At 40.4% G+C, this 14036-nt stretch overlaps 1 protein-coding gene across 7 annotated transcripts in view; it reads right to left on the bottom strand.

Moving 5' to 3' along the window:
- LOC126375270 (RNA-binding protein Pasilla) overlaps window positions 1-14036 on the bottom strand; it is a 114794-nt gene that overhangs the window by 34233 nt on the left and 66525 nt on the right. For all 7 annotated transcript variants that reach the window (XR_007567550.1, XR_007567549.1, XR_007567551.1 and 4 more), the window contains one exon: window positions 12055-12209. Coding sequence is in view for 4 of the 7 variants with exons in the window: in XM_050022200.1 (XP_049878157.1) it covers window positions 12055-12209 (155 nt within the window). In the remaining 3 variants the exon portion in view is untranslated. The remainder of the gene's footprint in view (window positions 1-12054; window positions 12210-14036) is intronic.

Genomic DNA, 14036 nt, shown 5'->3' with positions numbered 1-14036 from the left:
AAGGAATAGTGTGTCTTTGTGTGTGGCGTCCTTTTATAATAAACAATTTCTATTCTTAAAAAATAAATTTATTTTATTCTTATTCTATTCTATTCTTTTTTTCTCGAGGTTTAAAAAGAATATTTGAGCATCTGGCAAAATTTTGACAGATAAACCGAAAATTTTGTTTTGTCGGTTTTTATTGTATTAACGATTTTTTGTCTTTATGGAAATGTCTTTTCAAGTGACAGGGGACGAAATACAAGATTAAAGAAGGGTAGAAGTAAATCGATATCTACTCTATTTACCTATTATTCGATCCGGAATACCTGGGTTCGAATGCCGGTGGGGACATATCACAAAAATCACTTAGTGATCCCTAGTTTGGTTAGGACATTAAAGGCTGATCACCTGATTGTCCGAAAGTAAGACGATCCGTGCTTCGGAAGGCACGTTAAGCCGTTGGTCCCAGTCACTTACTGATGTAAGTACGTAGTCGTTTCATGAGTCATGTCGGGGGCCTTTGGCGGCTCAATAGTAACCCTGGTGAGGGTTGATGAGGTTGGTAATCCACTTCACAACACGCACGATAGAAGAAGACCTATTATTGCCCAAATTAGGTTAGATAATTTACTGCCCCCATTTTTTTCCCTTGAAGCATTATGTTGGTAGGTACGTCATAAATGAAGGTGTACGACAGTGAAGCCCTATCGAAGATTACGGGCGGAAGAAGGAAAGCTATTGGGTATTTGGGCTATTCAAAGCGAGGTTTAGTAATGTATAGACGTCGGATAGCAGCGGTCAGTCGCGCTGGATTTACATAAAGCCGGGACCCGGGGCTTGCGGCGGGCTGGCTCATCGTTCACGGGTTTACCGTGGAGAAACACCACTTAGGTTCCTGGTCACGGAAGTATTTTACATTATAAGATTTCCATAAACATTACCTTTTCTGTCCGCTTTGTTTTTGTTTCGATTAAAAGGAACAAAAAAGTATAGTGAATATATGACATAGAATGCAACTACAAAACACCCAATATGGTTTAATATTGATTACATAGAATTTGATGTGAGACGATTGGTTTGAACGATTGTGGAGGCAACAAGAGAAATGTGTCAGGATCGAAGCGATGCTTAACGTGCTCTCCCTAGCACGGATCACTCACCAAACTAGGGATCACACTTGATTTTTGTGATATGTTCCCACCGGGCTTGTAACCCGGGACCTCCTGGTCGTAAGCTTAAAGCTCAACCACTGTGCCACGGTTAGGATAATAATTAGGATAATTGTAGTGGGACGCCCGTCTATGTATCATGATTAGTGTAAGCAAGTGATGTGCCCCAAATACATGACCTTTGTCTTTGAAAAGGACATTCATTATCAAAGGCCGGAGTAATCCCTCTATACCCGAAGATAATACCCCTTCCTAAAGCTGATCTACCTTCTCACCCTTTGACCCCCATGCACAAAACCTATTTTCCGCAAAATATCCCTTTCGCAAAATGCCCCTTTCGAAAAAGGTACACTTCGCAAAATGTCCCTTTCGCAAAATGCACGTTTCAAATATGTTGAAAGTTCCCGGTTCCCAGCAGTTTATTTTCAATACGGGTTTTAATTTCCTCAGCGGTTGCCTATCGCGGCGGAGGCTTCTTTTTTTTCTTTGGTTTAGTTTATGTCATGAAAGGGTGGCATGAAAGCCGCTCTTTCGCTATCTAGGCCATTCGTTTGATCAAACACACTGTTAGTTCCCTTAGTCACTTCACCGCCTGTCGTGGAGTGTATTTCTTTTTTTTTACTTTTATTTTTATAGTCACTGTAGTACATTGCTCGGTGGCGCAGCGGTAAACGCGCTCGGTCTGCTCCTCCGTGCTTCGGAAGGCACGTTAAGCCGTTGGTCCCGGCTGCATTAGCAGTCGTTAATATTTATTTATTTATTTAAAAAGACGAGCACAACAGCCACCACCAATCCGCACTGGGCCCGCGTGGTGGTTTAAGGCCCGATCTCCCTATCCATCCATAGGGAAGGCCCGTGCCCCAGCAGTGGGGACGTTAATGGGCTGATGATGATGATGATGTAGTACATTGGCTTGCTTTTCGCGCCAGTTCGAACCCCGGTACTGGACTTGCACCAATAATTAAACTCTCCTTCTTCTATCGTGTGGGTTGTGAGGTGAATTACCAACCTCATCAACCCTGGTGTCAAGGTAATTATTGAACCGCCAAAGGCCCCTGACATGGCTCATGTAACGATTACTCACTTACATCAGTATGTTGTAACCGAAGACCACCGACTTAACGTGCCTTCCGAAGCAAGGATCATCTTCACTTTCAGACAATCAGGTAATCAGCCTCTAATGTCCTAACCTAACTGTTCAAAAAGGAAATTTATATTAAAATTGATTTAACTTAATCACAGTTTTGACCAACACAGTTGGGTCGGCCATTATAGACGGCGATACGGCCACCTATCACGTTGGTCTAACAGAAAGCTCGGTGAGGTGTAGGGACTTAGTTTATATTGTGATGGATGCTCTGGCTACACCAATTGGGATACAGTCGTGAGCTTCATCATCATCAGCCCATTAACATCCCCACTGCTGGGGCACGGGCCTTCCCTATGGATGGGGAGATCGGGCTTTAAACCATCACGCGGGCCCAGTGCGGATTGATGGTTATTAACGACTGCTAATGCAGGAGCTCGAGATGAAAACTTTTTTTTGGTCACCCATCCTATGACCGGCCTTTGCGAAAGTTGCTTAACTTCGCAGACTATCGCAGACCGAGCGCGTTTACCGCTGCGCCACCGAGCTCCTCGAGTCGTGAGCTTCATCATCATCATCAGCCGTATGACGCCCACTGCTGGGCATAAGTCGTGAGCTTATTTAATGTTATTTTACAAAAGGTTGGCTTGCTGCTTCGGCATTCTCTAGGTCGTTTGGTTAATCAAACACATTGTTAATTTAAAGCGATTCAGTTTCTTGTTGTAACGAGTGCAAGCAGCGATCGAACTCGCGACCTTGCCACTAGGGCAAAGCTATCGACCAGCGATTTCAGTGGGCTAGTTGGCTGAGCTATCGTGTTATCGATCTTATAGCGTCTATTGTACCGATATAGTGTTTAGTTTTTAAGTCTACGCTACCAAAGACTGGAGAGAGAGAAACAGATCGTGAACTTTTTATTCAAAGTAAGAAAAAACACTATTATTGACACACTGACGTAGAATAAGGAATAATACTACGTATAGAACGGCAACTCTCCGCTCCCCACCAGCGGCTGAGCTAGGTTTACCTCACCCCCCTCGAACATAGTTTAGACTTAATCGTATGGTGTCCGACGTCACACACACAGATGCGCGTGTACTATATAATTGACATTATCGTACACGCGCATCTGTAAAACGAGGTTGTTTGTATGAAGTGTCTGGGGTGTGTGTGACGGTGGTCTAACAGAAAGCTCGGTGAGGTGTGGGTACTTAGTTCACTTTACGATTACCTATACAACTTACTTTGGGCTTCTTTGGGCGGAAGGCAAGAGGGAAACCACTGCCCTATTTTTCCCTAAAAAGTAGCATGGAGAATGCTGCTCCGACAAGAGCGTGGCTCTTAAATTGATGATGATGATACTACTTACTTACACTATAAAACTAAGATGGATGTGATTTGACATGTCATTATCATCCTCCTGTCCTTACCCCACTCTAGGTGGGGTCGGCACAACATGTATTCCTCGTCCATTCATTTCTGTCAGTACTCACACCTTTCACTCACATATCTTTCTTTACACAATCCATCCACAATTTCTTAGGCCGTCGTTCCCTTCCCCTATATCCATCCACGTTCATACTCAAAACATTCCTCGTTATATGCCTTTCATTCCTCCTCATTTCATGCCCATTCATATAAAAGTAAAACATATAAATATTTTATGAATAATTGAGTATGATGGATGTACTCGTACCTCTGACTACCCCAATTGGAATGTAGTCGTGAGCTTATGTAATGTTATGTCTACAAAGAAAAAGTCCTGGTTGTAACCGTCTTCAAAACCATTTCTATTAAATTAATCTCGTATCCCAACCAGACCCTACCTTAATGAGAAGCGAATTTTAATATTCTTAGGGAAATCCATCAAGCGTTGACACGTGTTATTATAATCCATACAATATTATAAATGCCAAAGTGTATGTGTGTGTCTGCCTGTTTGTTTGTCCGTCTTTCACGGCAAAACGGAGCGACGAATTGATGTGATTTTTTAAGTGGAGATAGTTGACTTTCTACCCACCTGAAATGGGGGTGGGGAGGTGGAAGTTTGTATGGAGCATTGAGCAATTTTCAAGGTAGAAAGCTAAAAATTGGTATGCGGACTATTTGTGACTAAGAAAATAAAAAAAGGTAAGAAAATCGCGCATCTTTTTTTTTTTGAAATCTGCCTCAACCCTTTTAAAGAGGGGGTGAAATTATATATGGGATTCTTCGCAGCTTTCAAGGTAGGAAGATAAAATTGATACATAAGGAAAGGGGGACCGTGTTACCCCGAAGCCGCGGGCAAAAGCTAGTAATATTAATATTATAATGTTATCGGAGATAGGATATGACTCGCAAGGGACTAGTGACTGGTTAAAGTCGAGACTGAATCCCCTTAGCATTATCCCGATTTTCACAGGGTCCGCTTACCTGACCTGAAGATTTGACAGGTCCGATTTTTACAGAAGCGCCTGTCTGTCTGACCTTCTAACCCGCGAAGGGAAACCAGCCCAATACAGGTTAGGTCACATCACCTCCGAAAATGCATTTCTGGGGTATGTGGGTTTCCTCACGATGTTTTCCTTCACCGCTGAGCACGTGATATACGGTCACGTGGTCGTGAGACCAAATGTTCTCTTTAAATCCAAAATCAATACTCTATTAGGCGTAGTGAGGTGTGATACATACATACATAAACTCACGCCCACCGGGGTAATCAGAGACTATAGAATTCCATTTGCTTCTTTTTTTTGCTTTTTTTATTTGAGGTGTGATGTGGTGGTAAATCTTATTCGCGTATACAGTATTCAACACGCTTTCCCGATTATAACCCACAAATACGAAACCACATAAATTGGGAATAGGATGTCTCTTTATACATGCCACTCTTGGAATTCACAGCACGCGTTCAAACACTCAGCAACCACGGCTTAAGTTATGCGAGACACATAACCCCCCCCCAAGAAGATTAGACAGGTCCGGTTTTTTTACAGAAGCCTGTCTGACCTTCTACCGTTAAGTTTAAACCGTTAGGTCACATACCTCCGAAAATGCATTTCTCAGGAACGTGGGTTTCCTCGCGATGTTTTCCTTCACCGCTGAGCACGTGATAATCATTTATGATCCAAAATATGAATTCGAAACACATAATAAGTAATAGTCTTCTTCTATCGTGTGGGTGTCATGGTTATTATTGAGCCGTCAAAGGCCCCTGACGTGACTCAAGTAACGACTACGTACTTACATAAGTAAGTAGCAACCGGGACCGGCTTAACGTGTCTTCCGAAGCATAGATCATCTTACTTCTGGACAATCAGGTGATAAGCCTGCAATGTCCTAACCAAACTACGGATCACAAACTGATTTGTCCCCATCGGGATTTGAACCCGGGACCTGCGGATAGTGAGTAGAATGCTCAACCACTGGACCACGGAGGCCGTTATAAGTAATAGTGATACATGGATTGATATTGGCCAATGTGCCCGGGGCGCGTGGCGTGATCCGGCTGGCAATTTACCAATACCCTCGTCAGATCTAAGTTACCCTATCAACAATACGGCCTGGGTTTAGGACGGTCTCTAAACAGAACCTGGAATGGACTCTTCTTAATTTGCTCTTAGGCGATTCTCACACTGCCCCACATAATGCAGCGTAGCGCGTGGATGCGTGTTCTTCTGTTGCTTGTAAATATCTCCGTTTGTATAGAAAACACGCACAGTCTAACACAGAAAATGATACGCATCCGAAATCCGCATGTGGATTAATTTTAATTTGTTTTGATTATTGTTTAGATTTAAGCATTTATATATTTTTTAGTGTTTTTGGGGCACAGCTGAAAATCAGCGTTGTGGCACTCCCTCAATGTCGGAGTGTCACAACATATTGCTGAGCTAACGTCCCTTTTTAGAAATAAGGTTTAATTACTATGTTCACTCCTACTGTGTACCAATTCCTACTTATATCTAAAATAAATTATTTCTATTCTATTCCACGCGCTACGCTGCATCATGCGAGGCAGTGTGAGAATTGCCTTAGGATACGACCATCATACATACATAACATACATAATACATAAACAGCCTATGCGAAATGACGTAAATTCAAAAATGTTACATTGACCTTCAAAAAGTTTATCCATGATAATTACGTTGAATAAATGATTCTGATTTTTTGAGGTTAGTGTCATAAAGTTTATATATAGGTGTCTTTCAGCCTACTAAACTGTGTAATATTACATGATGGCATATGTACACTGGGTATTTTTGGGTGTATTTTGATATATTAATAAACAAAATCTTATAAAACAAAAAACCTACCTCTAACTAACTACCTTAATTGACGTAACTAAGTATAATCCTGGGGGGTTAAAATGGCCACATCGAAGCAATTCATCTAAGAAAGCAATATTGCTATTTGACATTTGTTTGCATTACGCACTTACTTTTATATGCGCAAATTATCAAATTGCAATATTGCTTTCTTAGATGAATTGCTTCGATGTGGCCATTTTAACCCAATTGGACGAGTTATTATCGTGGCACGATAGCCTACTTCTCATTGATCCCTCACTGGTCTGCGAGCCTTGAACCAGCCATAGATTTAGGCCAGATTGTAATAGTTATTATGGTGCTCTGGGTATATTGGTTAATGTAAGTATATTGGTAAGTATGGGAACCTGGAAGACTGCAAAATTACTGGTTTCAGCTTATTTTGCACTAAGATAATGTTGTAAAAGAAGAAGTGTGTCAGGATCGAAGTAAATTGAATTCTATAGTCTCTGCTTACCCCGGTGGGAATCAGGCGTGAGTTTATGTATGTAAGTTATGTTGTAAAGTACGTTTGGCTGTGTTGTACCGGGTTTTAGTAGCGTTCCATCGTGTTAATAGTCGTAACTTATGGCATGAGATCAGTATACGCGGGGAAATATCTAGAATAAATAATTATTGGTTCTCTATTTTTACTCATAAAATTTTATGTAATAATTTACCATGGCATACTGTTGCTTGTCCTATTATTAGTTACGCATAGTATTAATTTGTCATAACTTTTTAAGCATAATTTTGAAACTCATAACTACTATAAGCATAATAGTTAATGACAATAATGATATAATATATAAGCATAAAAACTATACCCCGAATAAGAAAAGTTTTGGCACAACTTTGAACATTTTAGAAACTTACTTTTTCCCTGGCTGCATTTGGTTCATGATTGAGACTTTTTATATTTTTTGACACTATTTCATGCAGTTGGTCATCATTCATTATATTTTTTGTGTGTAAGATAAACATGCTGGCGCCGCACCCAAACCTACTGTTATGCCTTGTAAAAATTATGACAAAACACTGTTATTCTAAAAAAGAATTATGGATACCTATTTATATGCGAATCAAATTTATACCAACAAATATTAGTCCAAAAATAAATTATACCTAAGAATCCAGTATTCCTAGATGTTATTATGGGAAAGTACTATTATGTTAAAAAACGTTATGCAAAAAGGATTATGATAATTAAAATTATGACAAAAACATTTATGCATTTTAAGAGAATCCCATAATTATTATCTAGAGTATTAACGGCCTCCGTGGTCCAGTGGTTGAGCGTTGGGCTCACGATCCGGAGGCCCCGGGTTCGAATCCCGGTGGGCACATGTCACAAAAATCAGTTTATGATCCCTAGTTTGGTCCCTAGGCTGATCACCTGATTGTCCGAAAGTAAGATGATCCATGCATCGGAAGGCACGTTAAGTGGTTAGTCCCCAGCCGTTATCTGTTATGAACGATAGGTCAAAAATTGTCCTCTCAGACGACGACTTGAGCCGAGGTCGCGACCAACTGGACGCCTTCAGGCCTGTAGGCTTAAATTTTGTACCTGATGAGAACCCTAAGCGCTCCCATTTGTCCGGCCAAGTTAATGGCATCTGAGGCAAACCAAAAAAAGCAATAATTTATTGTTACCATGTCGGCAATATCGATCTTACAATTAATGGTTATGTATGGTATATGGGTTTATAAAAGCAATAATTTATTGTCACCATGTCGGCAATACCGATTTTAGAATGGATGGCTATTGGTTTTAATATATCTTATGGATGACGTGTCCTTGCCCACCCCTCAGGGATTACAGGCTTAACTGTATGTATGAAATTCTTTGTTCAAATCAGACTCGCCCCGCAACAGTCAATATTATTCATTTTCTTCAGCCCCATTTTCTTGCTCGTGGTAAGGAAGAGATTTATGGAGGAAAAGGGGAGATCGTCTTCCGGCGGTGGTTCGCCCGGGAGCCGACCGACAATCGCGGTCCTATTCTATGCAGTTTATAGGTTTATTTATACTGTTGATTTAAAAAAACTTCGTTTGCGCGATTCACGCCACATATTCAAAATTGGAACACTTTGGAACGGGCGCTGACGTACAAAACCGGAAACGTACAATAGTGCCAACATAAGTTTTTAAATATTATCTTTTTATCAGTATTGTCTCAATAAATAAATAAATAAAATCGTTTATTTCGGACAAAGGCCATAGAATGTTAGTATACAAACGACTTATAAACTAGTGTTAGTAGGACATTATTCGGGCGATTATAAATTCAAATTATAGAGTGTGAAGCTCCATCCACCTTTTTAGAAGGGGGGAGTCCCACCTATCACATAACGTCAAAAAAAAAATGGCAAAGTTATGGTATTCAGTGAATTCTCACCAACTAATACACTTCTCATCAAAAAAATCGAAACACTTCCGTTTTCATTGTTTCTGTCCGAATTTAACACAAAAAAGAATTCATACGATGAAAAAAAATACATAAATGTATAGCTGGCAGTTTGGCCATTACAGTAATAAGCGAAAATTCAATTTCAAAATTAGAATTTAATTTGTTTATCTTATAAACGAAATGAATCACTGTTTTGAGACAAATGTGTGTTTAGGGTTGGAGTACATTTAGCGTTTAAAAACTAAAAATTGGCGCCTATCCTTAAACTTTTTGTTTTTTATTTCAATACTGTGACTTTGGGACGTCTGAAAAAAGGTTTTTTTTCTAAAACGTATGGATACTTCGCCCACAGAAGCCGCCCAAGTTGTGGCATTGCTAGATTCTGGCCTTAGTCAGCGTGTTGTGGCTGCAAGACTGCATCTAAGCCTGTCATCTGTTCATAGAGTCTATAAACGTTATCGGGAGACTGGTTTGTTCACGCGCCGTTCAGGATCTGGCAGGAATCGGGTCACTTCTGAGCGAGATGATCGATTTATTGTACCAACTTCTTTAAGAAATCGACGCCTTAACGCTTTTCAACTGCAGCAGCGGCTTCGTTTTGTACGAAGGGTAGCTGTAAGTGACTCTACAATTAGAAGAAGGTTGAAGGATCGTGGACTGGTACCGCATAAGCCAGCAAATGGGCCGAAATTAACTGCAGACCATCGAAGAGCGCGCCTTAACTTTGCACGTGAGCACCTAAATTGGTCATACCTACAGTGGAGCAAAGTTCTCTTTTCTGATGAGTGTAAAATTATGCTGTATGGTAACGACGGAAGGAACAAGGTCTACAGAAGAGACGGAGTACGCTATGCACAATGCTGCATTGAAGAAAAGGTCAGCTATGGTGGCGGTTCGTGGACGGTTTGGGGAGGAATCAGCGCCGACGGTAAGACAGAGCTTGCTTTCGTGTCTGGGCCACGTCTGCCTGCACTAAACTGTCATCGGTACGTCGAAGAGTGTCTCGAGCCTCATGTGATGCCCTATGCACATTTTATTGGCAACGGCTTCATATTCATGCACGACAATGCTAGGGCTCACACCGCGGGCGTCGTACGAGATTATCTTAACGAAGTCGATATCTCTATTATGGAATGGCCAGCAAGAAGCCCGGACATGAATCCCATTGAACATCTGTGGGATGAATTAAAGAGACGAATTCGAGCAAGAGATCCTGCCCCAGAAACACTTAGCCAGCTGCAAGATGCAATCCAAGAGGAATGGGACAATATACCACAGCATGTGATCGTGACTCTCATCCGATCGATGAAGAACCGTATGGAAGCAGTAATTAGAGCTCGGGGAGGGAATACAAGTTATTAAATAAACGTTTTTTAGCTTTTTTTTTCATTTACGTGTGTTGTTTTATCCATTTCCTTTATACTCCATACGGAATAAAAATGACTCATTTAACAAAATACGAAACCTATGAAAAATTCATTTAAATTTAGAACATTAACATTAAGATTTGATAAGCTCATATTACTCACTATTAAACGACATTTAACATTTATTCCTAAATGTACACATTTTTCTGATAATCCTGACAAAACGTAAACTTGCAAGGTGTTTCGATTTTTTTGATGAGAAGTGTATATCTGCTGAAGTATTTGTGTGACGGTTTCGTTTTTGGTATGCGTTTATAGAGAGAGTAGCCGCGGTACCCCAGTTGATAGAATGACTTTTTTTGTCTTTAATTATGTCCTAACTAAATGTTATAATGTGCATAGCTGTAAGTGATTCATTATTAAATAAATAATCCCGCTCCGGGTCTTACTTGGCTCAGAGGTTGTCCGTGGCAATCCAGCGCGGTAACGCTGCTAGTGTCATGGGGACTTTTGGGCCGGGTTTGACACGGAGTGGGTTCTAGGTTAAGTAATTTTAAGTTGGATTATTTGACTTTTTGTAATTCTATCTATCTAGTATTATTTAAAATAAAATGCAAAGAATAAAAAGAAATGATGAAAATACATAATAAATAAATATGGATAAGCCTTTAAAATCGTACGCACACTCAGGTTAAGCTATTTGTCTTAGTTGTCTGTAATAAATGATGAATGGTTGCGGAGAAAGAAACTCCACAACGGCACGTGCATCGTAAAGATTTGCTTTTTCATGTGACAATTATTATTGTGAGCGTCACGCGCGCAGTATGTTTACATTTGTTTGTTTCTCCGCAGGTGCTATATAAGCATTTTTATAGCCTTTTTAACGTTATCTGTACATTTGCCGCGATCGAAATTCACTACATAGTTGTACTTTTTATCGCGCGTACCTGAGGCGGCTCTACGATCCCGACGCCAACCAAAGGTGAATCCTTAAAATGTCGCGAGATACTTTATTTACATTTGACAAGTTGGAACATAGTCTCAGAAAATTAGAAATATGTAAATGCGACAGGGTTCTAAACTTTATCACTACATAGTATAAAACAAAGTTGCTTTTTCTGTCCCTAGATCCCTATGTACGCTTAAATCTTTAAAAGTACGCAACGGATTTTGATGCGGTTTTTTTTAATAGATAGAGTGATTCAAGAGGAAGGTTTGTATGTATAATAACATCCATTAAATAGTGGAGAAATACTGTTATTTTTGAGGTTTTTAATGTGATGTCGTAAATAATTTAATTTTATCCTCAGCATTGCACCCTAGCGAAGCCGGGGCGGGTCGCTAGTGCATAATAATGCTCTTGACCGTAGTAATAGGTACGTATATGCCTTCTGTGTAAATAACATGTCGCGTAGGATAGCTGTCAGAATAGTGCATTTTCTTGTTGTCTCTTTCGCTCTATGCTGTACGCTATCTTTCTGTCCTGCTGTATTTTATACCTATACTTTATGAACCATGTCGCAATAACATATTTGACAAATTGCCACAGTCTCAGTAAACGTCAAACACGTTAATATGCGACAAAGTTGTAAACTAAAGTCGTGTCGACGCCCTCGATGAGTTCGGGCTACTCTTTCATGTTGGAACCGTGTCGCATTAACTAATTGCAACAATAAGTACAAAATGTTGCTAAACATCGAAACGTGTTATTGCGACAGGGTTCTAATCCTCAATCCATAGCGCGTCTTACCTGCTTGTCCCTATCTTGCGGCATCTTGGTGTCGACGCCCTCGGGAAAGGGCTTGACGAGCTCTGGCTTCTCCTTGATCTTATCCATGATGAAGTCCAGCACTACCATGATGCCGTCCACCGACCCCGTGATCAGGCAAGCGCGCTCCGTCGTGCCTGCGGACAAACGGAATGCATCTGTTAGATGGTGATTTTTGTTGAGGATAGAGAAGGTTTTGGTCTAGGAGTCTATTAAGGGATTAATTGTGTCTTTTTTATCTAGTGTTTCCTAAGCGGATTTCATAAAAACGGGATAACGCTAGGGGAGATCATGGAATCTTCTTTTTCTAACGTAAGAAATATATTTTATTTTAGCCCATAGGTATAGAATAAAAAAACGAACACTCCGCCTCGCAAGAAATTACCTACTGCTGCCAGGTCTAACTTTAATCTGAATGACAGTAAGCCGTTTAGGAGTTAGGGAGTGCGCGCCAAAGTAAGGAAGTCACGTCAAATAAAAATGTAATTCTGCCCAACAATTTCGTCGCTGATGTCGCGAACTGACGTATCTGAATTTTTCGGCGGTACTGATTTGCACCTGCTATTGTCAATAAAACACAATTTTTTAGCAACATATTGCAGATACGTCAGTTTGCAAAATCAGCCGCGATTTATGTAAGTTCATTACATATTAAACACTGTTTCATGTTTGTCGGGATATATTTGCCTGGATAAACGTCTTAAGTTTATTAAAGAGCCTGCAATAAAAGTCATTTCGACGCTTGAAGCGGTTTTCCGTACAAGCCACCGTTTCATTTCTGTATTTTATTTACAAACATCAATCCGCCAAATCGAAACTTATTCGCGTTTCCATTCCCTTGCCGAAAATAGAACTGGTAAACAAACAAGATGGCATAATCTTTGATAATGCTACAGATAGATGTCTGATGGCAGATAGATGACTGATAAGATAGGATCTTTTAAGAGACAGTCGTCGAGAATAATTTTCCTAATAACAACTGGTGCGAGTTGGAGTTCCGTGCAAACTTAGCGTTTCATCTCCGCATTGGAACTAGTTAAGTATTCATCATGTGCGAACAGTTAGGACTTTCTAACTCCAAACAAATTTACAAGCGAGACATTTCCAATGAGACAGTATGGAAGTTACTGTCGTTATTGTTCAGTGGAAGAAAGTGGTCGGAGTTGACTCGCTGGACTGTTTCAATGCGAGCTTTAAGTCGACGACTTACTTCGATTTACACGCTGTGGCTGTAAAGGAAACGGCTGCGAACTAAAACATGGAAACACAAGTTACGCTCTTGAGAGAAATACTTGGAGAACTTACTTTTATTATGGCAGCGTCTAGAAACTTTTGCATATAGCTCTAAGCGACTCTTCCTAAGTAATTCAAACTTGGAATGGAATGTCAATTTTCTAGAAAAACATAACATTATCTGTGACAATCAATACGGGTTTCGTAGAGGTAGATCAACTGAAAGTGCTGTTGAGTCGCTGGTTAAGTTAATCTGCAAGTACCTGGATAATAGGCAAAAATGCACAGGTGTATTTCTAGATCTTGCAAAAGCCTTCGACACTGTGTCAGTGCCAATTCTTCTAAAAAAATTAGAATATGCAGGCATCAGAGGCCATCCATTATCTTGGTTCCAAAGCTACCTTACTGACCGCCACCAATGTATAAAAATTTGCGATAACATCAGTGACAATCTACCCATTGAATTTGGCGTTCCCCAAGGTAGTGTGCTTGGGCCTACCCTCTTCCAGCTGTATATAAACGACATCTCTAGTCATCTTGCCTCCGATGTTGATGTCATCTGTTACGCAGACGACACTGCTCTTCTATTCCATGGCCAGTCATGGTCAACTGCTCTTGAAAACGCTAATCAGGGACTAATTAACATCAAAAACTGGCTAAATAACAACTTACTGACCCTAAACACATCAAAAACGAAATTCATCTGCTTCCACAAGACCAAAGTAACCGAT

The sequence above is a fragment of the Pectinophora gossypiella genome, chromosome 18 (assembly GCF_024362695.1).
Source record: "Pectinophora gossypiella chromosome 18, ilPecGoss1.1, whole genome shotgun sequence".
Lineage (NCBI taxonomy): Eukaryota > Metazoa > Arthropoda > Insecta > Lepidoptera > Gelechiidae > Pectinophora > Pectinophora gossypiella.
Note: the sequence above shows the minus strand (reverse complement) of the source record. Positions and strands in the feature narration are given on the sequence as shown.